The following is a 15,395-nucleotide window of genomic DNA, read 5'->3' as shown; positions in this document are numbered from 1 at the left end:
TTCAAATAATAAGGGAAGAGAGATAAAAATTTAGACTTATCTGTCACACAAGTGTAATAACTATTATATTCTATATACTGTGAACATACCAGTTGGATCTAAATGTTTTCCAATACTGCGCACCTGTTTTCTTAAGGTGCACAAAACACTCATAAGTAAAATATGGCCTTATATTTGTTGACGTAACAACAACAAAAAAATTAACTAGAGTTAGAGGCACATGCATCTATCAACTTTGAGCCCTGAAAGTTTTGAAAGAGTGGTGGTCACACTCATGATAGGTAATACATGTTTCCTATTCTTAGCAAAACAATATCACAAACATTTCTTGGACACGGAAAATGTTTAGAAAGTATATGATGCTTTAAGTCCAATCTTGAAAATGTGAGCCCTTCCAATGACCTGGGAGGAGATATGGTATCTGAATGGGGCCTGGGACCATGGTTCTGCTGGCAGCCAGCTGCCACTGGGGCAAGCTATTCATGCCATTAGGTCCAGAAAGGGCTAATTAAAGAGAGGTTAAAATCAAAGATACAATGCTGACATTTTCATTCTAAAAATGTTTTTAAAAATGGTGCTAATATGTGACCTTCCCTATATCCCTCAGGTATTCTGTACCCATGGAGCATTTTCCTTGATCCTTTCCTACATCAGTCAGAAAGGAATGAATCCTGTATGGCATAAGAAGACACAGCAGCAGAAGGCAAAGAGCCCCTCAAATCCTCTTACCAGAATGGGAAACCTCAGAAGCATGTGATCTCACAAACATCAAGCATTATTAAGTAATATTTAGTGTGTCCCTGGAGTTGTCCCAGATACTACAAATCTCCTACAATCTCCTGTGTAACTGAGAATTACTTTTTCTTTCATGTAGGTGTCTTGTGTTCACAAATGGTACTAAAAAGCAATTGTTCTGTGTTAGGCAAGTTCCTGCCAACACAAAAAGTAACTTTTGTGGTTTGTCAAGTCCATGCATATGTCTCTCATTTCTGGTGCCATTTTTTTTCTTTTGATAGGAAATTTCACAATCCTAGGTCAGTGCTGCTTTCCGTAGACAAGGATAATGTTGGTTACCATTTATCGAACAGTTATTATTTCATTTAACCGTCGTAAGAATGCTAACATAGGGAATGCCTTTCTATTTGGTAGATGAGCTCAAGGAACTCAAGCATCTTGGGCAATGCCACAAAGTTAAGTAAGAAATAGGTTTAAGAGTCCAACCCTGGTTTGTTTGAACTCAGAATCTATGGGATATCTACTATTCCAAAAAATCTTGAAATTGACCAAATTCACATCAAATTCTGAAAAGTAACTCCCTTGGACCTTGCCTCTCCAGGATAAACAGCTCAATTGCTCTAATCATTTTTATAGCCTGTTTAGAGACACTCTCTCCACCCTGGTCAGTCTTCTAGACCTAGTTGAGTTTGTCCAAGGCCCAACTGACTCCAGAAAAAAACCAAGTGCTCCAACTATATTCAAACTGAGCAGAAAAGACTCCCATGTCTCTTGGAAGAGAAATGCTGAGAAACAATAAAAGTCAAATTCAGAGCACAGTGGTCTGTGTGTGATAGTCCCCAATGTATAGTAGCATTTATATTGCTATCACTGCCGCCAGCTGTGATGGTAACTCTCAGAACCTTGATCATGTTCTTCTCATATGGTTTCTGCACTCAACACAACTTTGTGGTCTTTCTTAACAGTGTTAAAATCTTTATTAAGATCTTAAGCCTCCATCTTTATTCCGTTCGTCCAAGGGGACACACTGGACATTTGAAGGCTCTGGCATATATAGCCTCTGCTCTGGGCTCTGCTCTTGCTGACATTTCACAGGGGCAGAGAAATGCATTTCTCACACTGAAGAGAAAGCTATAAAAATCCAAATCTTAAAGAAGCAGAGGAGAACAAGATTTACAGTATTCATTCCATTTTTTTTTTTTTAACCAGTTCTGCCCTCTCTTATTTCTTACCACCCTTAGCTTTCTGGCTTGAAGATGCTATTATTTCTACTACAATACAGCATTGTTTTTGCAGTTTTTATTATGTTTGTTTCTTCCAAATGAAAAATGGTGGCAGAAGAATTAAATCTCTTTGTCAAAAACATAGCAAGAGTCATGAGTGTAATTGAGAAGGGGTAGGATTCAACAGAGACACTTTGTCCAGAGCACACCTATGTTCTGTCTCTTGTCCCATAAAGATCCAACTCATAACCCACCTCTTCTATAGAGCATTTCATGATTGCCCTTTGCCTCTGGTAATTTCTCCCTCTCCTGGCTTCTATGTAAGGTGCTGCAAGATTCTTTAGGACAGAGACCTTTGTTTAGAAAACTGTCAAATCCTACCTTTGTTTGGGTTAGTGCTAACATTATTGGAAGGTTCGTATTCTCTGAATCATTAATACTCAAGGATTCAGTATGGCCTCACTCCAACTGCTCCTGGCAGAAGGTGTCTCAGTACGAAGACTTTTTCTCCTGGCTCTGGGACCTGAGGCAGGCTGCTCTCTGTGGTTCTTTTTTCTCATCTTTAAAACGAAGGCATCAAATTTCATGACATCTAATATTATTTCCAACTATGAGATTCTATTTGTAAGCTTTTCTTATTCTATGAGAAAATGGCTTCATTTTTATTCCACATATCTTTAATTTTAGCTGAATTCATTCTGAAATAAAAAGATAAAGTATTCTCTCCCCCTCCCTACTTTTCTCTCCCTTTCTTTCTCATCTGTTTGCTATGTACATACAAAATGTCTGTTGATGCTCCCTGGTTTTGTGAGAGTGACTTTTACTATGTCTTCTTACTTTCTGAGTTTCTAAGAATAGTGTGTATGATATGAAGTTAAAATAAGTTCATCAAAGATAGATTCACTTAAATTGTTCTTTTGCCTATTGTTTTTGGTAGATAGTAGATAGGTTCTGATAAATAATCTTGGAAAAATCCTTTAAAGAGATGAAACACTCTCTCTCATTGTTCCAGCTTCTTTGTGTAGATGATGATAAGGTTTTATAAAAAGAGATATTCAATGAACTGTGTGTATGTGAATGGTTTTGAATTAGTTTTTCCGGTTTCAATTCCCTTTTAACATATGTTATAAACAGCAGAGACACAAAAGTTCTCATCTAAGTTATGAGGCAAAACAAATGATCAGGTTACACCTGTTTGGCTTATGCTACCTTGGAAACCACTAGACTCCATTTGCCTGAGCTTAACGCACTAGTTTCCTCTCAGGGAAATAATATAATCAGCTCATGATTTTATTTTAATCAAATGAGCAACTGACTGGCTCTCTTCTTAATCTCCACATCTGTGTCAAGAGGTAAGTTAAGCTTATTTCTCTTATGATAGGATTTATTTATTTAATGGGAAGATGGCATTTCTTGTAATTGGGTAGTTAGCCATTACCTTCTTCCAAAAAGTTTTGATGAGAGAAGTAATCCTAATTATTACAAACTAGATGTACTGCTATCCAGTTTTGTGCTGCATCACAGATGCCTTTTCTGGATAAGCTGCCTCTAAGTTGCCATTTGGAACGTGTGATGGACTTGAGGGCTTTGGCAGCTGTGGCCACGTCAGAACGCTTGGCCTGAGCACAGAATGTGAATGAATGGGACTTGGGGGTCATAGAGGAACAGCCCAAGACCTCTCAGTGGCCCCTTCTGTGTGCCTTAAGGACAACCTTTGAACTGTTCCTAAGAGGGGATCCTCTAAAAATGATAATGCCTTGGGGCACCTGGGTGTCTCAGTCAGTTAAGTGTCTGACTCTTGATTTTGGCTCAGATCATGATCGCAGGGTCAGGGGATCAAGCCCTGCATTGGGCTCTGTGCTCTTTGAGGAGTCTGCTTGGGATTCTCTTTCCCTCTCCTTTTACCCCCGCCTCACTCATGCACACAGTTTCTCTCCCAAATAAATAAATAAATCTTTATAAATATTTAAAAAATAAAAAAGTAAAAATGGCAATGCCTTTATTCATACAGGAAAGTAAAATACTAGGCAAGAGGTGTATATGTATACGTGTCAGCTTGTGTGGGTACTCTTCTACTCAGCATTGTCCATGGATCCTCAGTGTTAACGATTTATATTTTTAGTATACTGTTATTTATATGTATAAAACCTAAGATTAGATGTGAAATAATTTTATATCCACAGGCCAATCTTTAGACTTATAGCTCTTATGCAACTATATTTACAAAAGAAAAATCAAACATCACAAAACCAATAAAATTAATTAAAATTTAGTGGACAAAAGGTATGATTTGGCTGAAATTAAATTACCACTCATTGAGAGAATAAGGTACTGACTGCAGAAGCCCAGATTCTTTAAAGTTGGTCCTACCTACCTCACTGTGGGTTGGGTTACGGCTTGTTCTTTCACAGCATGTCTCCATTCAAACTGCCAGCAGGCTTCATTCAGGCTGCGCTGTCAATATGCCTTCATGTAGCTTTCTGCTGAGTAGAATCCATTATGTGTTGTTTCTCGGAAGCCCAGAAAAATTAAAGTTCTGTAACTTGGTTCCAATATGATTTCAAATACAATGTAAATATCAGAGGTGGGCAAATGGCCTCTGCAAAAGCCAGATAGTAGTTATAGCTTTGAGGGCCATACTATCTCTGTTGCAACCAGTCAACTCTGCTATTTTAGCATGGAAACAGCAATAGACAACAATAAGTGAATGGGCACGGTTGTGCCTCAACAAAACTTTATTTACAAAACAGGTAGTCAACTGGATTTGGCCTGAAGGCTGTGTAGTTTACCGAATGCTGGTGACTATGAGTACTGAAATCCTGTGGCAGTCCTTGGTTATGAGCTAGTCATCCAGCAGCATTGTTTCTTTTTCTTTCTTTCTTTTTTTTTAAGATTGTAAAAACAAAATACACACGCATAAACTTCTCAGAAGCCCTTGAGAATCTAATGACAGACCCTCAGGGGTCATAGATCCTGGGCTGAGAAACACCTTGCTTTACGGATTTTCCAAATAGGCTATTGCTAAAAATGAAAATGCCTTGTATATAAATGGGGGTTTTATGGAATTTGCAAGTGTCAGCAGGTAGTGGAAAGAGACTCTTGAGAGGAAACTCTATTCTTTAGGGGTCAAATAATTTGTGTACAATGTAGCACAGAGTTGTTAATGAACCAGAAGACCCAGCATGCTAAGGGGAACTAGAAACCAATCATTCAGGATCTGCATTCTGCTGCCAGGTTTCCAACTGATTAGGGGGAGTCTTGCACAAGCCCCTTCCTTCTCTGAATTTCCCTTTCTTCGTCACTACATTGGGGGTCATACCACAGACCTCACCTCTTTCAGAGGGTGGAGGTGAGGATTACATGAGATGCTGTGAGACATTTTGGAAATGCTCAAGCACTACCCACAGACAGGCACTGTTATTACTGGGACACGAAAGGAACTGGATATAGAAGCTGATGCCTTTCTCAAGGCTTGTCACTGGTGTTCTGCAAGGAAATTGGAAATCCAGTGCCCCTCAAACACAAGTTTCGAAATAGCAGTTTTTGATCATTTCAGTGCGGGACTCTGCCTTCTGGCAGTGCCAGGGCTTCTCAGTGGTTTTGTGCCCACTCAAGAACACAAAGAAGGCACTTACTTGTGGATGGCTGAACCACACAAGAAGTGAAGCTTCAGTGTGGGGGAAGTTGCTGGCATAGCAAAAGCTCATCTTGGAATAAGTGAAGGATGGGTGGACTGGTGCTCAGTCCCAAAGGCTCAGAAGCTCAGGTGTATGATTCACCATGAGGTGAGTCAGCTCTAAGGGACTCATTAACCAAACCCAGAGGAGCCTGATTTAACAGGTGCCTCTCCAGGGACTGGAACTCTTGTATGTAATTTCAGGGGAATATCTTCACACAGTTTAGGGAATCTCCTTGACAAGAAAATTATTCCTCAGAGTTTGCTCGGTAAATTGGAGGAATGAGAATCAAATGACTGTAATGGATATTTAATCCACGATGTAGAAAAGTCAGATGCATTAACTATCCTTGCCTCTACTGTATGGTTATTGTAACTCATTTTCTCAACCCAAAACTCATACACGTTCTCATTAGTTTTCATTAGACATCAGCATGTTTGCAATAAGGTTGTCCCAGAAAAATCCAGAATCCTTGGTTGCAGAAGAGAGTGATGGAGTATTTTATATCTGTACATTATAAACTTTTCCCTGTGTGTGGAAATATGTAGACATTGAGAAGGTCTGCATAGTTTCTGTTCACCTACCAACCACATGGTTGATTAGCTTGTTTCTTCGTTTACTATCTACTTTACTTAGGTACCCTCTGGTTGCTATGATGGGAAAATAAGTTTCTAATTCTCACCTTGATGTTTAAGGTCTTACATAATTTTACATACTTACATCTACTAACATTCTAGTATTTTTCTGGTTATCCCAGGAATATAAGACAGATTATCTCTTTGGGATCGTTTTCTTCTACAAATTACTAATCCTTTCCCATGTTGGTTTTTAGTCATTTCATACTCAAAGGAAGTATTTGTCTCCAAATCTGAGTTACTTAATTTGGTCTGATTATGCTTTCCCTTCAGGATGTCATGTTACATGGAGGTTGTGGTTGTAGTCTTTGTTTTTTTTAAAAAAATCAGTTAGTAGGGCACGTGGGTGGCTCAGTTGTTTAAACATCTGCCTTCAGCTCAAGTCATGGTCCCAGGGTCCTGGCATTGAGCCCCACATTGGGCTTCCTCCTCAGAGGGGGAGGGTAGAGGTCTGCTTCTCCCTCTCCCTCTGTTGCTCCCCCTGCTTGTGCTTGCTCACTCTCTCTCTCTCAAAATAAATACATAAAATCTTTAAAAAAAATCAGTTAGTAAAACCTTAGTATAGCCGGTGGAGGATTTTTAGTTGAGTTTTGGGGGGGGGGGGTCTTTCAATTTTCATTGGTTTGATAATGATGATGATATTTAAATTGATATTTGTCAGGCATCAAATGATATCCTAATTGCTTCAAATGCACTTATTCATTTGTATCTATTTACTCAGAGCTATACTAATGCAAGTTTCTTCTAAGAGAGTAGACTCTGACATGTATAAATTTATTTCCTCTACCTATTCATTTGGTTGTAACTTTTGGATATGCAGCACACAGGGGATAGTTATCTAAAATTTTACATTTACACAATTCTTCTCCAAGGTCTCCATTTTGAGGATTAAATCTCTGCTGTTAAGAGAAGGGTTAAAACAATTTGTCAGTCATTATTTGAGCATTCTAACTTCTCATCCCCATAGAACATGTGTATTTGTGTACTCACATACCCTCTGTCTCCACTTCCCAGATACATTTCATTTGGGATTTTTAATAGAATTATGAAATACTTGGATCAACATTGATGCCAATAATGAAAAGAATCCTTGCAATAGGTTTGACATTGGAATTATTTGAGTAAATAGGACTGAATGGATATTTCCTATTAATATGAATATTAAATATGACAGCAAAGTGATATGAAAATTACTTTCTCATCTTTTAGTTCAGTTTTCTTAATGTGGTCAGTGGGAAGAATTAAGGCCTTTGAAGAATGCATAAGTGATTTATTCTACGGCAAAGAGCAAAGAAATTTGAGACTGAATATTTCACCTAAGAATTCAATATTCAACTTTGCTATCTCTTTTTTTTTCTTGTGTGTTTTATGAAATTCTTATATTTCATTTTGATTTATGACCACAACAAACTTCATGAAGTCAGCTTGTGGAATATTAGTAACCCCATTTTATAGACAGGGAAACTGAAGTCTCAAAAGAGTGAACTTCTTGTCTATAGTGACATAGCACAGAACAGCCTAGTGTGACCACCTAGGCTCTATACAACTTGGCTGGATCTCTTTTTCCAAACTCATCTCAGACCATCCACCCCTCATTCACTGAGGACCTTCCTTCTGTTCCTCAAACACATAAATTCATTCTGACTAGGTATTCCATTTCCTAAAATGTTCTTCCTCATAGCTTCATGTAGCTGACTTCTTGCCTTTCAGGGCTCAATCCAAACACTACCTCAGTAGAGAGGTCTCCCACAGTCCCTCAGTCCAAAGAGGCTCTCCTGGCCCCATCATAATTACATCATTCTGCTTATGCCTCTTCACAGCCTTCATCATTATCTAATATTATGCATTTACTTGTTTCTTGTTTATTATTTTTCTCCCTCTCTAGAGTATAAGCTCCATGAGAGCAAGGAGCTATCTCTATTCTCTATCTAGCTCACTCTTGTATCCCAGCAGCTAGAGCATATACTTATCACAATTCGTTTTTTTTTTTTTTTTAAGAGAGAAAGCACAGGCAGCGAGGGGCAGAGGGAGAGTGAGAATCTTAAGTAGGCTCCATGCTCAGTGCAGAGCATGACTTGAGGCTTCACCTCACAACCCTGAGATCAGGAGTTGGACACTTAACCAACAGAGCCACCCAGTTGCCCTCTTTTTTATATTTTAAAAACTGTACTTATCCTAGTAAATGTGAAGCAGTATCTCATTGTAGCTTTGATTTGCATTTCCCTAACGACTAGTGATGTTAAGCATCTTTTCATGTATGTCCTGGCTATTTGTATGTCTTCTTTGGAGATATGTTTATTCAAATCTTCTGCTCATTTTTGAATTATATTTTGTTGTTGAGTTTTAGTAGTTCCTTATGTATTCTGGATATTAAAACCTTACCAGATACATGACTTACAAGTATTTTCCCCCACTTTTGGTTCTTCTTGCTTTCTTAATAATGTCCTTTGATGAACAATGGTTTTTAATTTTGATGAGGTCTTGGGACGCCTGGGTGGCTCAGTGGTTTGGTGCCTGCCTTTGGCCCAGGGCGTGATCCTGGAGTCCCAAGATTGAGTCCCACTTCGGGGTCCCTGCATAGGGCCTGCTTCTCCCTCTGCCTGTGTCTCTGCCTCTCTCTCTCTCTCTCTCTCTCTCATGAATAAATAAAATCTTTAAATAATAATTTTGATGAAGTCCAATTTATTTATTCTTTTTTGTTGTTCATGCTTTCAGTGTCATACCTAAGAATCCATTGTCAAACTCAAGGTCATAAAGATTTATCCCTTTGTGTCCTTCTAAGAGTTTTATGGGGTTTTTTTTTTTTTTTTGGCTCTTATATTTAGTTCTTTGATCCATTTTGAGGTAATATTTTAAATTGCATAAAGTAGGGATCCAACTTAATTTTTCTTGACATGGAAATCTGATTGATCCAGCACCTTCTTCTCACTTCCAATTTTAATTTAGATAAAATGTTTGGGGAGAATTCACAACTTCCCAAAATTATTCCTGATATTGGCAATGTTGAATATTTTACTTTCTGAAAATATTTTATTAATTGAATTTTCCAAACTAAATTCCTGTGCAATTAACTGCTAGTTCTTAAGAGAGAAGGTCATAGGACAATTGGTACATTAGAATTGATAAGTAGAAACTCTTCAAAAAATCAGTAGTTATCCTTAGTGGTTTAAGGGATAAATTAAAAATAAAGAGACAATCTGAATTATTGTTAAGACATAAGAATGATGAGCTAATGATTTCAAACTAACAATGACTGCTTTCAAATGCTTAAAAGGCTATTATATGGAGACTCCTAACTTATCCATCTTCATAGGAAAAAAGCTAGAGAAAAAAAATATACTTAACTTGCAATTGGAAAGGCTTCCAATTTGACACCAAGAAAAGACTTTTACTGGCAAAGTAATAATGGTGATGATGATAATGCTTATGGATCACCTACCATGTATCACACTCTGTTTTGAGCTCCACATGGTAGGTATTTCTAAAATCACAGCTGAACTTAAGACTTGAACCCAAGGAGTCCAGCGCTGTGCCTAGGCTCTTATGTGCTATGCTAAATCACCTTTGTTAAAATTAGAACACCTCCCTCTCTGAGAAAAGCCATTGACTTTCCATCAGCAGAGAACTTCAAAATAGGATAGACATTCATCAGTCAAGTGAAATTCATAATCCTGACATATTTAATGGTGTCAGTCTTCCAATTCTATTCAAAATGTTCTTACTGCTTTTCTTTTAGCAAAAAAGCCTGAATCTACTCTTGCCCTCTTCCCTTCTCTAAAATGCCCAACAGGGCACTTCCAAATGTTTTGTAACATTACGTAAATATCTTTTTGAATAATATGGACAAATGCCCAATGACACATGTTATAGGAAAACATAATACCTTTTGTTTTCCCTTTTTAATCTTTGGGACTTTGTTTTAATAATTTATGGAGACACTAACCTTTCAGGTGGATTTCAGAATCCTTTTTATTTAATATAATTTTGTTTGTGTTCTGAACCCAAGGACATTGAAGTATTTATTCCCTGCTGAATAGAGCATTGTGTACATGTATCTTTGTTTTCTCTGAAAACATCTCTTAACTCTCATATATTTCCTTAGGGCTCTAGTGTGTGGGCTCACTACATATTGTTCCCTCTGTAAGAGGTAATGTGACATGCTCCAACAGGTGTGCTGCTATAACAATATCCCAATTTTCTTAACCTCCTCATTCTCCTCACACCATAATTTCCATGATACTCTTTTAACTGAGTAATATAAAAAACAAAAAGTAAGTAATTTTTGTAACAGAAAACAAGACCTGAAATGGCAAGGATTTCACCTGAGAAATCACAAAGTATATTAGTGGCAGAACTGGAGCTCTGGCCCACATCTTCTGATGACGTTAGAAAGTTAAGAGAAGTGATTTTCACTTGGAGAGATTTTGTCTCATCTCTGCATGGTACCATGCATTTGGATATATCTGGAGACATTTTCGGTTGTCCATTTTTGGTTGAAATAGAGGCAGGAGCTGCTACTACTGGATCTAGCTGATAGAGGCCAGGGATACTGTTAAACAACCTACAATGCACAGGGCAGCTGATCCAACAAAGAATTATCTAGCCCCAAATATAAATGGTGTCACTGTTGAGAAGCTCTATTTTAGAATGATGTAAATTGGATTTAAACCCTGCTCTGTATCTTACATTGTATACTTGGGAAGTAGCTTTCTCATCTGAGAGAACAAAGCATCCACCACCATAAACAAACAAACCAAACTGAAAAGCAAACAGAATCTCCACTTTCCAGGGTAGTTGTGTGACCAACTCAAAAGCACTGAACAGAGAATGCTGAGTATGTAATGGGCCCAACAAACAAAAGTTGTGGGCCACACCACAGAATTCAATTATAAGACAAAATCGAAGCCAGAAAGACATCACTAAAATGAAAAAGAAGGCTCCCTAGCATCCTATCCACTTTTTAAAAACTATTTTTTAATTTAAATTCAACTTAGTTAACAACCACCAACTACCTCCCCTTCACCAACCTTCAGTTTGTTTCCTATAGTTAAGAGTTTCTTATGGTTTGCCTCCCTCTCTGTTTTTTTTCCCTCTCTGTTTTTATCTTACCTTCCTCATGTTCATCTCTTTTTGTTTCTTAAATTCCACATGAGTGAAAGCATATGGTATTTGTCTTTCTCTGACTGACTTATTTCACTTAGCATAATATCCTCTAGTTCCATCCATGTCATTGCAGATGGCAAGATTCCATTCTTTTTGATGGCTGAGTAATATTCTATTTTATATACCACATATTCTTTATCCATTTATCTGCCTATGGAATCTGGGCTCTTTCCATATTTTGGCTATTGTTGGACATTGTTGCTATAAACATTGGGGAGCATGTACCCCTTCCAATCACTATTTTTGTATCCTTTGGATAAATACCTTGTAGTGCAATTGCTGGGTCATAGGGTAGTTCTATTTTGAACTTTTAGAGGAACTTTCATACTGTTTTCCAGAATGGCTGCAACAGTTTGCATTCCTACCTACAGTGTAAAAATGTTCCTCTTTGCATCATCACCGACATCTGTTGTTTCCTGATTTGTTAATTTTAGCCATTCTGACCCAGGTGAGGTGGTCTTTCATTGTGGTTTTGATCTATATTTCCCTGATGCCAAGTGATGTTGAGCATTTTTTTCATGTGTCTGTTGGCCATTTGTATGTCTCCTTTGGAGAAATGTCTGTTCATGTTTTCTGTCCATTTCTTGACTGGATTTTTTGTCCTATCAGCTTTTATATGGAAAACAGCAAAAGAGATGGACAGAAGTGCAAGATAATTAAACAGCATCAAGGACATATGAGGAGGAGAGAGGAAATGAAGATGAATTGGAAATAGAAAGCCATGGAAGGATGTATAGGTAGAGAGATTTCAGTAGTAACTTGGAGGGAAATTTGAGAGATAGGAGGAATCAGAAGAATTTGGTGAGCAATTAAAAAGGATCATAAAAAAAAAAGGATCATGGTGAGGAGTCCAGAATGAACATGAGATATACAACTTGGGTGCTTAGATATTGGTGATGCCATTAAGCCAAAAAAAAAAAAAATCAAAGGGCAGGACAGATAATAAATTCAGCTGTAGATATATTGAGTTTGAGATGACTGTGGCATATTTAAATGATAACCAAGAGGCAGAGAGATGTGGAAATCTGGGGAGGAGCTGAAGATTTGAGATTTAGGATCTGAAAGGAGTAGTTGAATCCATGGAATGAATGAGATTTTCTAGGGAGAGCATATGGAGTGCAAAAAGAGCAGAAGACAGAGCTTTTAAGAACTAGTTAAAGAGGGATCCCTGGGTGGCGCAGCGGTTTGGCCCCTGCCTTTGGCCCAGGGCGCGATCCTGGAGACCCGGGATCGAGTCCCACGTCGGGTTCCCGGTGCATGGAGCCTGCTTCTCTCTCTGCCTGTGTCTCTGCCTCTCTCTCTCTCTGTGTGTGACTATCATAAAAAAAAAAACCTAGTTAAAGAAAACAAGATGGCACAATCAAGAGGATCAGAACAATAGAAAGACAAGATAGAGTAATATGGAAGTCAAGGCTGAAAAAGTTTAAAGAACACAAGAGCAGGCAACAGTACCAGAAAAACTAAATGAGATCCAGAACATCTAGAAGACTTGGTAGTTGAGTGGTTGTGGAAATTTTAGTGTGCATTGATGAGCAGAAAAACTAGACTCAATGAGTTGAAGAGTAAATAATAGTTGAGGAAATAGAAATAAGGAATAAAGGAAGATAGTTGTCAGCGAGATAAGCTTTGCAGATTTCCCCCATTAAAATGGGTAACACTTAAGAACATTTATATGCCGAGATGAAGGAAACAATGGAAATTGGAGATACAGAATACAGAACCAGGGAAACTTGATAAAAAATGGGATGTAGAGCTGGAATGATCATTCTGAGGCAAGATGAGACTGACCTCTCTCTCTAAACTGAGTGGAGCAGGTTAAGTTGGGCATGGATGTGAGTCTGGAGGAGTAAGGAAACATAACTTTGAAAACGTTCATACTGGAGAGCCTCACTTTCCACTATCAGACTGGAAGTGAGCTCTGTTGGGATGGGATACTGGACACTACAGGAGGTAGGTGCAGGGAATAATCTTTAGTGATTGGGGAGGGGCATTGACAAAGTAGAAAAAGTGAGTAGAGATTACAACTTCAAGAAGTAGGTATGTGAGGGCTATCTCAAGATACCAAGGTCACTTTAGGATTCATATCTAATTTTTTCTAGATCAGTAACAGAACTCATTCATCCTTTGAAGCAATTAGCCAAATAATTTGCTTGAAAATAGGGTAGTATGTGTGGGATCACCAACTAAATTCCAAATTAAACTGGTCATGGGATTAATTACATCTGTAGACCAATAGTGTCATTCCCTTGTTTGAAAGTGAGTCCTCAATATCCAGCATTGAAATTTGAGTTTATCTTCCATAATCCCATAATCAAGTAAGACAGTAGAAATGATCAATGAAATAAAAATAAATGAATCATGATGCAATTTTTTTCTTTTGCAGAATCTGACCTCCTTTTGAGCCTAAGTCATGAGTTGGATGTTCCTCAGAGACCTCCTAACTGGAGTAAACAAATATTCAACTGGGATTGGGCGGATTTGGCTGGCTGTTGTGTTCATCTTCCGTTTGCTGGTCTACATAGTGGCAGCAGAGCATGTATGGAAAGATGAGCAGAAAGAGTTTGAGTGCAACGTTAAACAGCCTGGTTGTGAAAATGTCTGTTTTGATCACTTCTTCCCCATCTCCCAAGTCAGACTCTGGGCCTTACAACTGATCATGGTCTCCACACCTTCACTTCTGGTGGTTCTACATGTAGCCTATCGTGAGGGCAGAGAGAAAAGGCACAGAAAGAAACTGTATGTCAGCCCAGGTACAATGGATGGGGGCTTGTGGTACACTTATCTTATCAGCCTCATTGTTAAAACTGGTTTTGAAATTGGCTTCCTGGTTTTATTTTACAAGCTGTATAATGGCTTTAGTGTTCCCTACCTTATGAAATGTGCTTTGAAGCCTTGTCCCAACACTGTAGACTGCTTCATCTCCAAACCCACCGAGAAAACAATCTTTATACTTTTCTTGGTTATTACCTCATGCCTGTGCATTGTGTTGAATTTCATTGAACTGAGCTTTTTGGTTCTCAAGTGCCTTATTACGTGCTGCCTCCGAAAATACTCTAAAAGACTCAAGTCCTCAGCATGTGAGTGCCACGATCTCAGATATGTTGAATGTGGTGTGATAGCGGCTCCTCCCCTACTCCAGAATTGCCATTCAGATTTGGTCATAGGCGCATCTCAGCGAGGTGAAACAAAGCCACTTTTTTGACACAGAAGAGGGTTAGAAACTGCATCCTTTCTAAGCAAGACCTGGGCTGCATTGGAAAACAAAGGGTGTCAGCCTTACTGTCATTTGAGAACATTTTTAATTTTCAGTATGTGCTCAGTTGTATATACTAGACAAAGATGTCATTGTTGTAGGGCTCAAGTGGGTATGTAAGTTGTATTTGAATAGTTAATTGCAAATTAGTCTGAAGAAATTCAACAAGCAGCATTCTTTTAAATGCTTAGATCTGTCAACTGGAAAATATAAAAAGTGACATTTATGACAGATGTGATGGCTCCAAGCTGTAGTTGAAGCACTGGCAATCTTTCCAAAGTGTCAGCCAAGGCTCCCTCACTCAGCCCTACTTAATAGTTGCAGAGAAAGAGTATGGTGAGGGTGGGCAGCAGCTAACCAAGGGTACACAGAAGTACACACAATGACACTCAGGGAGAAGGCTTGGCCTGGGGAAATGACCACAGAGCCCAAGACTCTGCAGTTTAGGTCTCCCTGGATATATATGGACTAGGGGAGAGGGAACAAAGCCATTATTTGTGGTCTTCAAGTTGATACAAATATTACTGGGAGATATCCTGCTTAAGCCTGAACTAGGAGACCCCTGAAAGGGTCACTCTGGAGTCACACAGGAAGGCAGGTCCCACTGAGTACATAGACAGGGAGCAGGGTAGGACCCAGAAAGAGAACATACCCACTTGATAATTAACACTTCTCTTTAGCCATGGAACTTTGAAATACTTCATAAATT

General features: G+C 38.5%; 1 protein-coding gene across 1 annotated transcript; it reads left to right on the top strand.

The window, feature by feature from the left end:
- Positions 1-3,195: 3,195 nt before the first annotated feature.
- On the top strand, positions 3,196-14,773 carry GJB7 (gap junction protein beta 7). Its single transcript, XM_025983862.2, has 2 exons — positions 3,196-3,310; positions 13,817-14,773. The coding sequence occupies exon 2, from the start codon at positions 13,844-13,846 to the stop codon at positions 14,633-14,635; it is 792 nt and encodes a 263-aa protein (XP_025839647.1). The 5' UTR covers positions 3,196-3,310; positions 13,817-13,843; the 3' UTR covers positions 14,636-14,773.
- Positions 14,774-15,395: the final 622 nt, after the last annotated feature.

Source organism: Vulpes vulpes, chromosome 1 (assembly GCF_048418805.1).
Source record: "Vulpes vulpes isolate BD-2025 chromosome 1, VulVul3, whole genome shotgun sequence".
In the NCBI taxonomy this organism is placed as follows: Eukaryota; Metazoa; Chordata; class Mammalia; order Carnivora; family Canidae; genus Vulpes; species Vulpes vulpes.
Note: the sequence above shows the minus strand (reverse complement) of the source record. Positions and strands in the feature narration are given on the sequence as shown.